The 15,377-nt window shown below is 36.9% G+C and overlaps 1 protein-coding gene across 1 annotated transcript; it reads left to right on the forward strand.

The window, feature by feature from the left end:
• On the forward strand, positions 12,191-15,200 carry LOC107604828 (putative ankyrin repeat protein RF_0381; the record flags this gene model as incomplete). The annotated part of the gene is given in 4 exon segments (XM_016306528.2): positions 12,191-12,672; positions 12,682-13,208; positions 13,797-14,289; positions 14,717-15,200. Coding segments are annotated over 4 exon segments (1,547 nt in total), but the record flags the coding sequence as incomplete, so codon positions are not given.

Here is a 15,377-nt window from a genome sequence, read left to right on the forward strand (position 1 = left end):
TTTATATTTATATTAATAATGGTATATAATTAAAATATAATTAATTTGAAAAATAGAAAAAACAAAAAATTAAATTAAATTAGATATTTTTGTATACTATATAACTAGTATTTGTCAAATATAATAATTAGAAGTGTATTGGCTGAGTGGCAAGTGGAGGTTGCTTTTGCTCCAAGGTTCTTGGTGGAGACATTTTAAAAATTTTTTCATGCACATCGGTTCGGTTAGACCGGTTTGCACCGGTTCTTACCGGTTTAATCCAATTCTTACCGGGTCATACCGGTTTTCTTCCTTAAACGGTTCAAGGAGTAAATCGAACTGGATTTAAAAAATACTTAGAAGTGCAATGACTGAGTGGCAAGTGGAGGTTGCTTTTGTTCCAAGGTTCTTGGTTCGAGACCTTGTGGAGACATTTTTAAAAAAATTTTCACGCAGACCGGTTCAGTTAGACCGGTTTGCACCGGTTCTTGCTGGTTTGATCCGATTCTTACCGGATCATACTGGTTTTCTTCCTTAAACGGTTCAAGGAGTAAACCAAACTGGATTAGAGTCCAGTTCATTGGTTTTTGGTCGAACCGACCGGTCTGGTTCGATTTTTACAACTATGATAGCAAGTGTACATTTGTATATGTGTGTTATGATAAATAAATAAATTAAAATAATTTGTATTACTTTTTTAATAATTTTTTTCATGAATTTTCCATGGATGTATATAGTGGTTAATGATTAGTAGCAACATGGGACTAATATTTTTTCTGACAAATTAGTAACAACATGAAATAAGCGAGAAAAGTATATCAGTTGTTAAACGGTCGCTAATTCCTCACTAAATAAGCTTTTGATTAGTGACTCAATTACGACCAGTTACTTATAAAATTTTCTTGATCAGTTTTGGATTTGTTATAACTCTGCGACGGATTTTCAACGAGATTAGCGCGTAATTTGCTACAAAATAGGTAGGATATAGCTTTTACTTTGTGACAAGATTGCAGTTGTCAAGTCGCTCGCTAAATTAAACATGCGACAACTTAGCGACAAATGTATTTCGTCCGCTAATCAGTGACTTGAAATCAGCGAACAAATTGTGTCAGTTGTTAAACGGTCGCAAATTTTTCACTACTTAGGTCCTAGGCGCTCAAAATCCATATTTCCACTTTAGCGACTAATTAGCGAGGAATAGTTCCTTAGCTAAATGATTTATCTGTTGCGACGAGTTAGCGACGACTATTTTCTGTCGCTAAACTTATTTTGAATTTTACAATATTATGCGACAATTTAGCGAGAAACTAGTTGCTCGCTAAAAATTAAAAACTTTGGTGACAAATTAGCTAGGAAATTATCCATCGCAAAATACATTTCAATTCTTTGTGACGGATTAGCTAGGAACGTTGTTCCTCACTAATTAGCCATTTCGCACAAAGTTTATTTAGCGACGAACTAGTGTGTGAATTGTTTCTCGCTAATTGTATATCAAACACTTGCGACGGAATAGTGACAACAATATCACTCGTTACTTTACTTTTATTCGATTGAATCCCTAAGTGACTGATTTGCTAGAACATTGTCACTCGCTAATTAATTTGTGACAAATTAGTGAGGAAATTTTCCCCGCTCTTTTTTTAGCCACAAAAGTCAATCAGCGAGAAACAAACTTACTCGTAAATCTCTCGCTAATCAGTCGCTTTTCTCAAGTTTAGGTATTTTGTGACCGCTCATTAATTTTGTCGTTAGTGCGTCACTAATTCCTCGCAAGTTAGTGATGGATTAGTGACAAAACATATTTCTCGCAAAAATTCGTCGCTAATTTGTCAAATTCTTGTAGTAAACAATAGAAGTCATGGCATACCAGTGGTACAAAATTTGTAACATAGAGGAGGAGTGTGGGTAATGGAAGTATCAATACGAGCTCATGTCAATGCAGATGGAATGTAAGTATCATAAAATATTGGCATTGATTTAAATAATGTTACCCAATCAGAATAAAACAAGTCATAAGCACAAAGATAATACCAGAAAAGATATAACAGTTGAATAAGAACATTTGAACACCAATGGTAAAATAATAAATTTAGAAAAGAAAATAAAAATATACAAAATTAAAATACAATGAATGAAAGTATGCAAATAAATTAAATAAAATAAAATAAAAGTGAAAAAGAATGAGAAGTGAAAGAGATAAAGTAAGAAAGAAAAAAAGGAAAGAAGGAAAGATAGAAGAAAAATTAGGATTTGAGAAGAAAATATAAGAAAATTGGTTGATCTAGATATTCTGTGCGCCGCTTGTGACGCGGTCGCGTGAGTGACGCGGTCGCGCGGATAGTGCTTCTATGAAATGACGCGGACGCGTCATCCACGCGGTTGCGTGGATCGATCTGTGCCATTAGCGTGAGGGCAGCCGCGCGGTCGCGTAACTTTCTGTTTGAAGCTCATATTGCCAAATTTTAGGGTGACGCGGTCGCGTGGGGGACGCGATCGCATGGTTGACCAATATTGGGATATGACGCGGACGCGTGGTAAGGTCTGTGCGTCTAGCGCCAGTCCAGCATCACTCCAGCTCATCTTTCGGCCATGCACCCTTTTGACGTCGATTTTCAGGTCACGCGGCCGCGTGGGTGACGCGGTTGCGTGGGAGGCCAATGTTCCCACCTGACGCAGACGCATCAGCGACGCTGTCGCGTCGCGTGCGTGCTCTCCTTTTTTTTTTAAATCTGAAAATATGCAGAATGCAGTGTTAATATGAATGTTATGAGTAATTCTAGGTTCAATGAAATAAAATAAAACTCAAAAACAAACAAAACGAAATAAAATTGAAACTGAAAAGGGAACGATCATACCATGGTGGATTGTCTCCCACCTAGCACTTTTAGTTAAAGTCCTTAAGTTGGACATTTGATGAGCTTCCTGTTATGGTGGCTTATGCTTGAACTCATCCAGGAATCTCCACCAATGTTTGTAATTCCAGTAGCCTCCGGGATCCCAAACAAGGCACGTAAAGCCCTTGAGCAGTTTTAAACCGGTTCTTAGGCTCCCGGGGTGTTGAATGTCAGAACAGATTCCAGGATCCCAAACCTTGCTTTTGCACCCGTCTTTGTGTTGATCATCATGATTCCATCCGGGTAGCAAGCAATCTGAATTCTCACTAAAGCGGCCAAACAACTTCCTAGACACATTCAGTTGAGCTCTACACCAACCTTTGCATTTAAACTTAAAGCTTCCAACCATAATGAACTTTGCAGGACAATTCTTACCACTGACCATCTTCCTCTTACTCTTAATGTCACAAAGAGCTCTAAGTTGACCATCCGTCTCCAGTAGCCCATATTCAAGTGGAATTAGAAAGCTAAGGGATATGAATTTTACCCACTTGAATTTTGTGAAGGATGATGGGAACTTAGGGGAATGGGTCTCTAATAACTTTGGCAAGGTGATTTCAAGCTCCACTCCCTTGTGCTCTTTGACAACTTCCACCTCTTTGCAAGCTTCTTCAATATCAACCTCTTCCTCTTGGTAGCTTTCTTCCAATTCAATCTCTTCTTTATTGCTTACTGAGGGCATGGGAGGCTGTGCTTCTTCTTCTTTAATCTCCATCTCTTGATCGACCTCTTCCAAGTCCTTAGTCATGATATGCATTGGAGGTTGTACACCCTCCTCAGCATCAGTTTCAATCGCCTTGGAAGGAGGTTTTATAACCTGACTTTCCCATGGAGGTTCAGCATCTCCCAAGTCTTCAACCACTTCTTCCTCTGCAACTATTATGGCTTCCTCCACTTGTTCCAATACAAAGCCATGTTCCTCATTGTCCACCGAAGTTTCTAGTGTCTCCTTCATACTTTGCTCTTCTTTTGATTCTCCACATGTAGCCATGGGAGTTCTTTGAGTGCTCAGATATTGGGAAGCTATTATATTTACTAACTCGCCTAAGGCGGCCGCGAAATTTAGCACACTCTTATTCATCCTTTCTTGTCTTTGAAGAATAACACGAAGTCTGTCATCCATTGGAGGTTGGGGTGGATATGAGGGTTCATTGGTTGGGAGAGATGGTTCATAATAGGAAGGTGGTTCATCTTGATAATGATATGGAGATGGTGAATATTGAGGTGGTGGTTTATGAGAGTAGTTGTGTTGGAATGGTGGTGGTTCTGTGTATGGTTCATTTGGCTCATAAGGTGGTTGGTATGGTGGATGTGGGTTAGGGTCATATGGAGGTGAATGGTGGAAAGGGGCTTGTGAGTATGGTAGTCCAAAGTCATGTTGAAGAAAGGGTTCATAGGCATATGGTGGTGGTTGTTGATAGTCCATTGGAGGTGGTTGTTGCCATGAGGGTTGATCAAATCTTTGTGGCTCCTCCCATCTTTGATTGTTCCAAACTTGATGTCTATTTTCATTATAGTTTCCTCTTCCTGCAACATAATTGTAACCAGACTCATAGCGATGGGGGTGAGAGTTCATAGTGGTAAATAAAAATTAAAAACGAAAATAAAAAACAAATTTAAATTAAAAGGTTATTTAAATTTTGAATTTGAAAATTAAATTTTGAAATTTGAATTTTAAATTTTTGAAATTTGAGTTTTGAAATTTGAGAATTGAAATTTGAAAAAATTTTTAAAATTGAATTTTGAAAATTTTTTAAATTTGAATTTTGAAATTTGATTTTTAAATTTTGAATTTTTGAATTTAATAAGGAAAGAGAAAAACAATAAAATGACACCAAACTTAAAAATTTTTAGATCAAAACGGAGAAAACAAATAAAAACAACTTGAAGGTCAAGATGAATACGAAGAACAACTTGAAGGTCAAGATGAATACGAAGAACAACTTGAAGATCAAGATGAACACCAAAAAAAAATTTTTTTTTTTGAAAAATTTTTAATCACTAAATAAAAACCAATAACCTCTTAATTTACGAAAAAGTAAAAATAAAAACAAAAATAAAAACAAATAAACAAGTAAAAAGCAAATATTTACAATAACTAATAATAAGGCACACGTTTGTAATTCCCCAGCAACGGCGCCATTTTGATGAGAGAACTTTTGCGTGGTCTAGAAATTTGCAGATAAATCCTCGTTACAGGTATAGCTTCTAAACCAACAAAAGTCCTTTCATACAAACGTTTTGGTTGTCACAAGTAACAAACCCCTTAATAAATTGATAACCGAAGTATTCAAACCTCAGGTCGTCTTCTCAAGGAATTGCAGGGAGGTATGTTCTTATTATTGGTTATGAGTTTGTAAATTGGGGGTTTTGGAGTTTGGGCAATGGGCACAGGTATATTTAAATAACAAGTAAAATAAATTAATAATAATAAAATCTCTTGGCAAGGTATGAAGAACTGGAAGTCCTATCCTGGTTATTCTTATCAATTGTAATGAGAATTGGATTTTTCTCCCACTTTGTTAACCTCTAACTATGAAGGTAAGTTAAGTGGATAAATTAATTCTGATTCCTCAAGTCCTAGTATTTTTGCTTGGGAAAAGTTAGAGTTATTGGAACCCGAATTAATTCTTGAAGAATTCCAATTTTCAATTAACAATGAGTTTGATAACTCAAGTGTCTCCAATGACTCAACCAAAGCCAAAAGGAAAAAATTCAAATTATTTATATAATAAATAAAAGAAAGCAATCATAATTCTGAAATACCTCAATTAGCACTAATAAAGATATCAAATATAATATGGAAGAGTTCATAAATTAAATTAGGAAAATAAATAAAAAGAACATTGTACTTGGGATTGAGAGTCACTCCTAAAACTAAGAGAAATCCTAAATCCTAATCCTAAGAGAGAACCTCTCTCTCTAAAAACTACATCTACTCCTAAAATTGTGAATTGTGAGCTTTTTTCATGTATAGATGCACTCCCCCACTTTATAGACTCTAATCTAAGTTTTATGGGTCGCAAACTGGGTCGAAAACAGCCCAGAAATCGCTGGAGATGAAATCTGCCACGCTGGTTTTTCGCCACTGCGACACGTCCGCGTGGATCACGCGACCGCGTCTTCTAGCGTCAGGGAAACTATGGGATATTATATTAAATCGAAGCCCCGGATGTTAGCTTTCCAACGCAACTAGAACCGCATCATTTGGACCTCTATAGCTAAAGTTATAGCCGTTTGAGTGCGAAGAGGTCAAGCTGGACAGCTTAGCAATTTCTCCAACTTCTTGTATTCCTTCCACTTTTACATGCTTCCTTTCCATCCTCTGAGCCATTCCTGCCCTATAAATTCTGAAATCACTTAACACACATATCAAGGCATCTAATGGTAATAAGAGAGGATTAAATATAGGGAACTTAAGGCCAAAGAAGCATGTTTTCAATCAAAGCACATAATTAGGAAGGCAAATGTAAAACCATGCAAATAGTATGAATAAGTGGGTAAAGAGTTGATAAAAACCACTCTATTAAGCACAAGATAAACCATAAAATAGTGGTTTATCATAGGGCATTCCACATAACACCCAAAATCTGCAGCTACACGTTCCAGCCAACAAGTCAACCACAAACCTCTCTACAATCATCCGGTTCTTATGAGAAATTTCGTATTTCAGTTCTCCAGCCCATCTTGCTTGCTACTCCATAGCTCGCGTAGCAATGACATCAAGCCTCTTTTTGGGTTTAGGCATGATTATACCCTCATATTTTTCGGCCTTCTTTTTTCAGCAAACCGAGACATCCAATAACACCGAATCCACTCAAACATAGTAAGTATGGGTTTGTCTCTTGCCTCTAAGATTCTACCATTGAAAGCTTCAGATATGTTATTCATCAACATGTCGCTCTTAGCAAGAAACGTGAAGTGGCTCTTGCACTAGAGCTTTGGATCCAATGATGCTAACTTTTCATAGCATTGATGGTTGATGTGCATTAGCTGAGTCATCCTCCTCTCCCATTCCTCCATATATGTAGCTTTAGCTATTGATAGAATTAGGTCCCGCAAAACAGTCCCACCACCATATGCTTTCTTGCAATTGGCATACAGATGTCTCAAGCATAGTCTATACTCTAAAGCCGGCATCATCTCTTGAAAAACTTGCATCAAACCCTGCAACATATGACATATAATTCAATTATAAAGAGCAGCAACATATGATAAATAATTCAGAAATTAAAAGCTGCAACATATCATATATAATTCATACTTAAAGAGCTACAACATATGATATATAATTCAGATTTATAGAGCTGCAACATATGACATATAATTCAATTATAAAAGGCAGCAACATATGATACATAATTCAGAAATAAACAGCTGCAGCATCAACATCAAGTTTATGTGTTTTTAAAAGTTTAAGTGTGAATTTTATGACCAAATAGCAACAGCAAGTTTTAGAGTTTAAACTATAATGGATAAACAAATTTAAATACAAATTAAATAAACACACAACAGGTTCATAAAGATTTAAATAGAATACCTTTTGTTGGTCGGACATGAATACCCACTTCCTTCTACTGACATGTCCAATATCATCTAATAACAGGTTAATAAACTAACCCCAACTGTCTCTAGTCTCAGCCTCTACAGCAGCAATACCAATTGGGAAATAGTTATCATTTGGATCTCTTCCAACAGCCACCAACAGTTGTTGACCATGATCACCCTTCAAGTGGCATCCATCTACTCCTATGATAGGCCTGCAACCAGCTAAGAAGCCTTGCTTAACAGAATCTAGGCACATGTACATCCTCATAAACCTTGGCTGGTGTGTAATTGAAGGCCTGTCAACCAAAATCTGAGTAGTAGACCCGAGATTTGTCCTCATAATCTCTGCACAGTAATCTCTCAGCTTGCCATATTGTAGAAAAGCCCTGCCATGTACTTCTTCCCTCGCCTTTCTCCTCGCCCAATAAGCCTTTGTGACTGAAATATTAGCCATGTATTTATCCTGAATGGACTGAATTACTGTTGTAATCTTCATCTCCTCTCCCCTACTAATATTGGTAACAATCTTCTGAGACACCCAACTACTTGATGCAAGCCTACCGCTGTAATCTCATCCATAAGTGTGCTTTCCGTTAAGGGTCTTCAGCCGAAAGCAATCGGAACCACCAACTTTGGATGCAAACGCCATCCACCTACACTTCCCTTTCTTTCCTCTACAGCCCACTCTGCATCTAACTTTATCATTCTTGATATACCTAATGTCCCTTCCATTCAACAAAGCATGCTCCCTAATAGCATCCTTAAACTGACCAAGTGACTTGAACTCCAATCCCACCTTAAACACATATTCCCTACTCATCTCAGCCTCATTGTATTTAGGATATCTTCTCTTCTTAATCATATCATCCAAATCTCCCTCATAGCTATCAATATCTTCAGTTTCATAACCCTCAGAAATCTCTCCAACTTCAACATCATCCCTAACGGTGGCGTCATTCACAGCAGCATCAATACCAGTAATTTGAGCATTGTCATGTTCATTTAAAGGGCCATCAAACCCCCCAAAAGCATTTCCAACTCCACCATCATTTCCATCTTCAAAGTCAAACGCAAAATGATCCTCGTGGTCTCCATCATTATCACTGTCATCAAATCTATCCTCCTCTGATTCACCTTCAACTTCTACTTCTACGAAACCACTGCCATTGTACTCAGCTTCAGTTGGCACATAGTCCTTATCATTCGAACATATCTCAATAACATTACCTTCCCTACAGCCGTCGACAACATACACCGAGCAATGCTTAACAGTTTGCGACACTAATAACCTACCCATTCTCATGGCATCTCTATCACTCATCAATTCTCTGAGACCCGAGTTCAATTGACAGCCTGGTTCACAGTACCAGATCCTGGCATACCCTTTGTACCCTAACTTTTGCAACTCACTAACTATTTCTTGCAAACTCCATTCATCGAACTCATAATGCATATCTTTCAACACCTTTCCCCCCAAATATTCTAGCCCGTTCCCTAACATGAAACTTGCCACCATGATGTATGTCTATGGTGAAATCTGAGTCCCCCATCACTACAGGTATTAAAAACAGAAACATAATCCATTTAAAGCAACATCATCACAGCCACAACAATCAACATTCAAGAATAAACAAAATTCATCATCCAATGCCATAGTAGCTCCATTCAAGCACATAATTAGAAAAATAGGTTCAGAATTGAAGTCATCCCAGTTCAGCATACATCCTATCTTGCTTAATTACGTAACCCAAAACATGAAAAAGGAACCGTCGATTTATACATCTTCACAAAATTAAACTATTGTAAGTCACACTTTCACACTTTCACAAATCACACTTTCACAAATTTCCCATTGAAAGCAGAATCCATTTAATAAAAACAGAAGCAGAATCTATTTAAAGCAGCACCATCACAGCAACAACAGTCAACCAATGCCATATTTTTTTTTAAAAAATAACATAAACATCAACTTTTAAAACTGAAAAAAGGAGGCTTTTTTTTTTCTCACCTACTTGCAGAAAGTTCGAGTGCATGGAGATGGAGCAGAGGCACAACGCCGGGACGGGAGGCCAGGCGCTCGGAGACTCGGCAAGGTGCGGCGCGGTGACTCCAGGCGAGGGGCTTCACTGCGAGGGACGGAGACGCCTTGGCCGGACAAACAGTGGAGAAGACCTCCGACAACAACAACGCAGATGGGCCCAGCGCAGAGGGGAGGCGACGGATAGCGCACCAGCAAGCGTCCGTTGCAGTCGATGCCAGACACAGACGCCGAAGACGGACCAACGCAGGAAACGGAGGAGACGAGAGCAACTTAGGATTTCTTTTTTTCTTAGGAATGAAATGCGAGGGGTTCTTTGGGTATTTGGGAAAAATTTAGATTAGTTCACCTAGCCACTCTAGCTAAATCACAAGAATATTCTTTTTTTATCAAGAATATTCTGTTATCTCAAACGTTATACTGACGGCAGGGACTTAATTGAAAAAAAATTAAGGTACAGGGACCCAATTGAAAAGAAAAAAAATATAGAAACTTAATTGAAAATTTGGTGAAACTATAGAAACCTACAAAGTAATTAAACCAAAAAGTAGCGAAGACAACAATAATACATCAATCCTATATTTTCTAATTCAACGCATAAAAAAAATATAAAAAAATAACATAAAAAATATCTTTTCATTCAAGCAAATCTTCCCGGTCTCTTTTTTATACCTTCGTCATAGCTATTAGTACTAATTAAATATTAGATAAATTATTTTAGAGCAATGCTAGGGAACCAAAAGGGTATTAGCCAAAAATCAGCCAAAATACTTTTGGTGAATTCAAAATTTATACGAATTAATATATATGGATGTTTCTTCTGCTAAGTATCAGAATATTTTTTTTTCATACTAAATGGATGTTCTTTTATATATTTTTCGTATTTTTTTGTATTGCAACTGTGAATGTCTTTATTTCTTTAAAAATTTCATTTTTTTTAAATTTTATAGATATTTAATTATTTTTGCTAAAATATAATTGGATGTTTTTTTTGTTAAGTATTAAGATGTTTTTTTTTTCATATTAAATGAATGTTTTTTTTTTTATAATTCTATAATTGTGTAGTTTGCAGTCTCTTTAATCATCAAAACGGCTCCTAATATCCCAAAACGCAGAGAGCAACATCTGCAACAAAAAAAAAACATAAAATAAAAAAAAATAAAATTTTATTATTTTCACTTTTTTTTTATAAAAATTAAAAATAAAAACACTAAAAATAAAACAAAAATAAAAAAGCAAAAGCTGCGATGGGTTGGGCTATAGCTGTTCATGGCGGCGCCCGCGGCATCTCCCGTTCACTGCCACATGACCGCCGTCAGCCCTGTGAAGAAGCCCTCCGCCACTGCCTTCAAATTGGCGTCGAAGCTCTTGAATCCAATTCGCCTCCTTTGGACGTGGTTGAGCTCGTGGTACAGTAATAACCGTAACGGTATTTGTCTTCACTTTCATCAAAGATCCTGTGATCTCATGCTTTTACTCTTCTGTATAGGTTCGTGAACGGGAGAATATTCCGCACTTCAATGCTAGTAGGGGTTCTGTGTTGAGGGCGTCCCGGAGAGCATAGAAGTCGCCGGCGCTTCCAGCAGCATTGGCAAGAGAGAGATCTATGTGTGATTGTTGGAGGTGAGTAGGTTAACGTGAGAGAAAAGAGAAAGGCTTTTATAGGTTTTAATTAGGTTTACCTAATTAATTTTAAATTTTTTAAATTTTGAATTTAAAAATTTTAAAATTAATTATTAATATAAATTAATGTGGTTTTGTTTAGTTTTTGGCCGATCCCTTTTGGTTCTATATACTTTTCCATTATTTTATCCTTCTTTTATGTCTTGGTTACATGCATAATTTTTTTTTAATTACGTGCAAATGAAAGATATAAATATTTAGATGGGCTTGGCAGTCGGCACTAATCAACTTACTAAATCATCAAGTAACTAGCTAAAAATTAACCAACTAAAATACTTAAATATAAATTAATTTTCACATTTTTAAAAAAAAAATATGTATATATTTAAGCAACTATTCAATAATTTCAATATTATGTGCTTTTATCCAACACACTCTAGAACTGGCCAACTTTATTTGGCACAGCAAAACGCAAAAGGAACTAAGCCAACGACTAGAATTGATATGTCTCGAGTATAGATAATGACGCTCTGGTCCCATATCAATCAACGATGGTGTGGTTTTGCAAAATTCCAAATATCTACAACGGGTGATCATATAGTTTAACCTTAGGCTGCTTTGTCCATGAGTCCATCATATAAAATAGATATAATCAACTATTGCTACAAGTAGAAAGCAACATTACAGTACTAAATTATTTAAAAGATGTCACTATGACACTATGGTTGGCCAGTCAAACCAATGTACCCCCAAATCTCTTCCTTGGCCACTAGGACTTCGTAGAAAAATTTGTGCTGTTTTTCCAAATGGCAAACCAAGCCACCTTGAACTGATTTCCCAAAATCATATATAAAGATATACATAATCTAATTTCTCAGTGTGACTTTCCCATAAACATATAGAAAATAAGGAAAGAAGAAAGAAAAATGCATCACCGAGTGTCATGATTCTTTAAAAATATATATTGTAAATAAAAAGTGTGAAATAGTATGTCAACTTGCAGCTATATACTAAGTAAGTAACTATTATAAATAAGACATTTCATTTAAACGAGATCTACTTGCATCCAATAAAATAAAGTAGAGTTCGTCATTATATCTCATACATTATATTAAACATAACAAAAGCAATTTGACCCTTCACGGTGATCGTGATGTGCAAAAGAACAACACAAAAATAGGCGACAAACCCCCGCTTTATTTTATACAACTCTGTTTTTACTTAGTTATCAAGTTCAAACACCGACCGAATAGATAGAACAAGTCACCATTGTTTTCTAAATCCCACAATCTTAGAAGAGCCGGCCCATATAACCATCCATTGCCTTTCTCACCTTAAAATTGAAGCACACAACCATCAAATCTTCTTCGGTTCCTTAAAACAGAACCATGGACAGACTCATAAAATTAGACCCATCAAACACAATCTCAATAAGAATTGAACCAAATCAAAAGTGCCATGGCCATGTCACCCTATGCAACGTCATGCACACCATGCCGGTGGCTTTCAACCTCCAACCACAAATCAAATGTCGCTACACAGTGAAGCCACATTCAGGAATCATATCTCCATTATCCACACTCACCGTGGNNCACTTTCCACTTTCCTCCTCCACAGTTGTGTCGTCCCTGGCGCAGCCATCAATGAACCTTCCTCCATGGTTGATTGTGTCCCAAGCGAGTGGTTCTCGGCGAAAAAGAAGCAAGTCTTCGTGGATACCGGCATCAAGATCGTGTTTCTTGGATCCACAATTCTGGTTAAGCTCATTGGAGATGATCATGGTTCCATGGATGACATAAGGGAAGTTCTAGAACGGAGCGATCCCTCGTGGAAAGCGGTTGATTCGATCGACTCGAACGGCGAAACGTTGCTCCATTTGGCGATTTCGCGGAAGAGACCGGATGTTGTTCAGTTGCTGCTAGAATTTGAGGCTAACTTAGAGGCGCGAGACGGTTCTGGATCAACGCCACTAGAGGCTGCAGCATCTTCAGGTGCAGCCTTAATAGCTGAGCTTCTATTAGCTCACAAGGCCAACATAGAAAGACAAGAAACTTCGACATTTGGACCCATCCACGTCGCTGCGAAACAAGGACACTGCGAAGTTTTGAGGCTCTTGTTACTCAAAGGTGAAGATCGTGTTTCACAGATAATGTTTAAATTTCTTATTTTAAACTGCTAAATACTTGTTTCACGGGTCGTGTTTGTCCAAGTTTGGAGATAAATTAAAACCGAACTAATTGAATTATAATTTTTAATAAAATTAGAAATATATTATCATTAGAGGAATGCTAGGGGTCAGCAACTTTTGTGTTTTGTCAATTAGCCATCAATAGTATTTTTAATGGTATGAGATTACATCCAATGGTAGGAGATCACTCACTTTTCTTTTGATGGTTAAGTGCTGGCCACAAAACACAAAAGTTGCTGGCCCCTAGACTTTTTCTTTTTATTGAGAAAGTACAGGGAGCCAATGGCCTAAGCGTACAATGTGTACAATGGAGGTTTAGAAAGTATTAGAAATATGACTATTAGTGTTACATTGTCTTGCTTCTGAGATGAGTGATTTCATGACATGGTATTAGAGTCTCGTTGTATACATTGTACGTTTAGGCAATTAGCTCCCTAGCACTACCCTTATTTATTTTGTCTTCCTAACAGTATACAAAGTATGATAGTAATTGTCTTCAAATTATTGTATTTAATGTATCGTTTAGGTGCGAGAGTGGACTCGCTCACAAAAGATGGCAACACAGCGTTACACCTTGCGGTTGAAGAAAATAAAATAGAATGCGTTAAGCTCTTACTAGCAAACGGTGCCAGAACCGACATTCGCAACGCCGGCGAAGGCGACACCGTCTTACACATAGCAGCATCCACCGGGGATCATAACATGGTCGAACTCTTGCTACGAAACGGTGTGAACAAGTATGTTAGAAATGATTCATCAAAAGCTGCATATGATGTTGCAGCAGAGAAAGGACACTCTGGAATCTTCGATGCGCTGAGGCTCGGCGACGATTTGTGCATTGCTGCAAGGAAAGGAGAAGTGAGATCAATACAAAAGTTGCTTGAGAATGGTGCGTTTGTCAATGGTAGGGACCAGAATGGGTGGACTCCATTGCACAGGGCTTGTTTCAAAGGGAGGATCGACGCAGTGCACGTGCTTTTGGAGAAAGGGATTGATTTGAATGCAGAGGATGAAGAAGGGTATGCTAATATCATGCACAAATACATGAAAAATTCATAGAGAAGTGATATTTCATTTTCATCAAACCATAGTTACATGAAATACATAATGTGATACACAGTATGTTATATGTAAAATATTTTATATGAAAAATTTACATATAACGTTCTGATATGTATTGGTATCTGATATTTATAAATTGGTGTGCAATATATTATCTAATTGATTAATTCATGTAGTTATGTATCAAAGTATAATTTTTCTTAAGACTATACATAAATATCATATATAGGATATATGATATATATTCTATCTATTAAGGTGTCTCCCTTTTTCTTAAATTAGCAATAACATATAGAAGAGAAGGAGAAAATTAAAAGAAAGAGAAAGAGATATTTGTATTTGATTTTTTATCATATTCACATGTAATAATTATATTCTGTGTAGGTACACTGCTTTGCACTGTGCTGTTGAATGTGGAAATGCTGATGTGGCAGAGGTTTTGGTGAAGAAAGGTGCTGATGTTGAAGCCAGGAGTAAGAAGGGTATCACTGCTTTGCAGGTGGCCAAGGCGCTTCGCTACGTTGGGATCACAAGAATTCTTGTCAATGGTGGTGCTAGTACTTTGGATCATCAAATGGTGGTGCCAGATTCCGGTGCAGTGGTTCCATTTAAGAGTAAAATTAATGCTAAGTGGAAAATGATGAAGGACGGTAGCGGTGGCTTTGCTCGTGCTTCAACTACTCCGGCTATACCTATGCTTGGTTCATGAATTCAGTATTCAAATTGAAATATGATTTTTTTTTTCTTAGTAATTCGTGGAAGAAAATTGTAAATTTGTCGAACTTGTTCTTCCCAATGAGATCCAAGACTTTTTTAAGTTAAATGTCAGGGATGGATGGCATTCCAACTAATATATTACAATTCAAAATATTAGGTGTAAGTAATTTTTTTATTTTATTTTGTATTCAACATTAGTTAACTGTTTATTACATTTTTTTTACTATAGATATTAACCTCTAATATTTTTCGTTACTAACAGATATATTGAACTTTAATTTGGACAATGATTTTACTTTTCTTTCTCTTTTCTCCATTGAGTAAACAT

Source organism: Arachis ipaensis, chromosome B06 (assembly GCF_000816755.2).
Source record: "Arachis ipaensis cultivar K30076 chromosome B06, Araip1.1, whole genome shotgun sequence".
NCBI classification, from domain to species: Eukaryota; Viridiplantae; Streptophyta; class Magnoliopsida; order Fabales; family Fabaceae; genus Arachis; species Arachis ipaensis.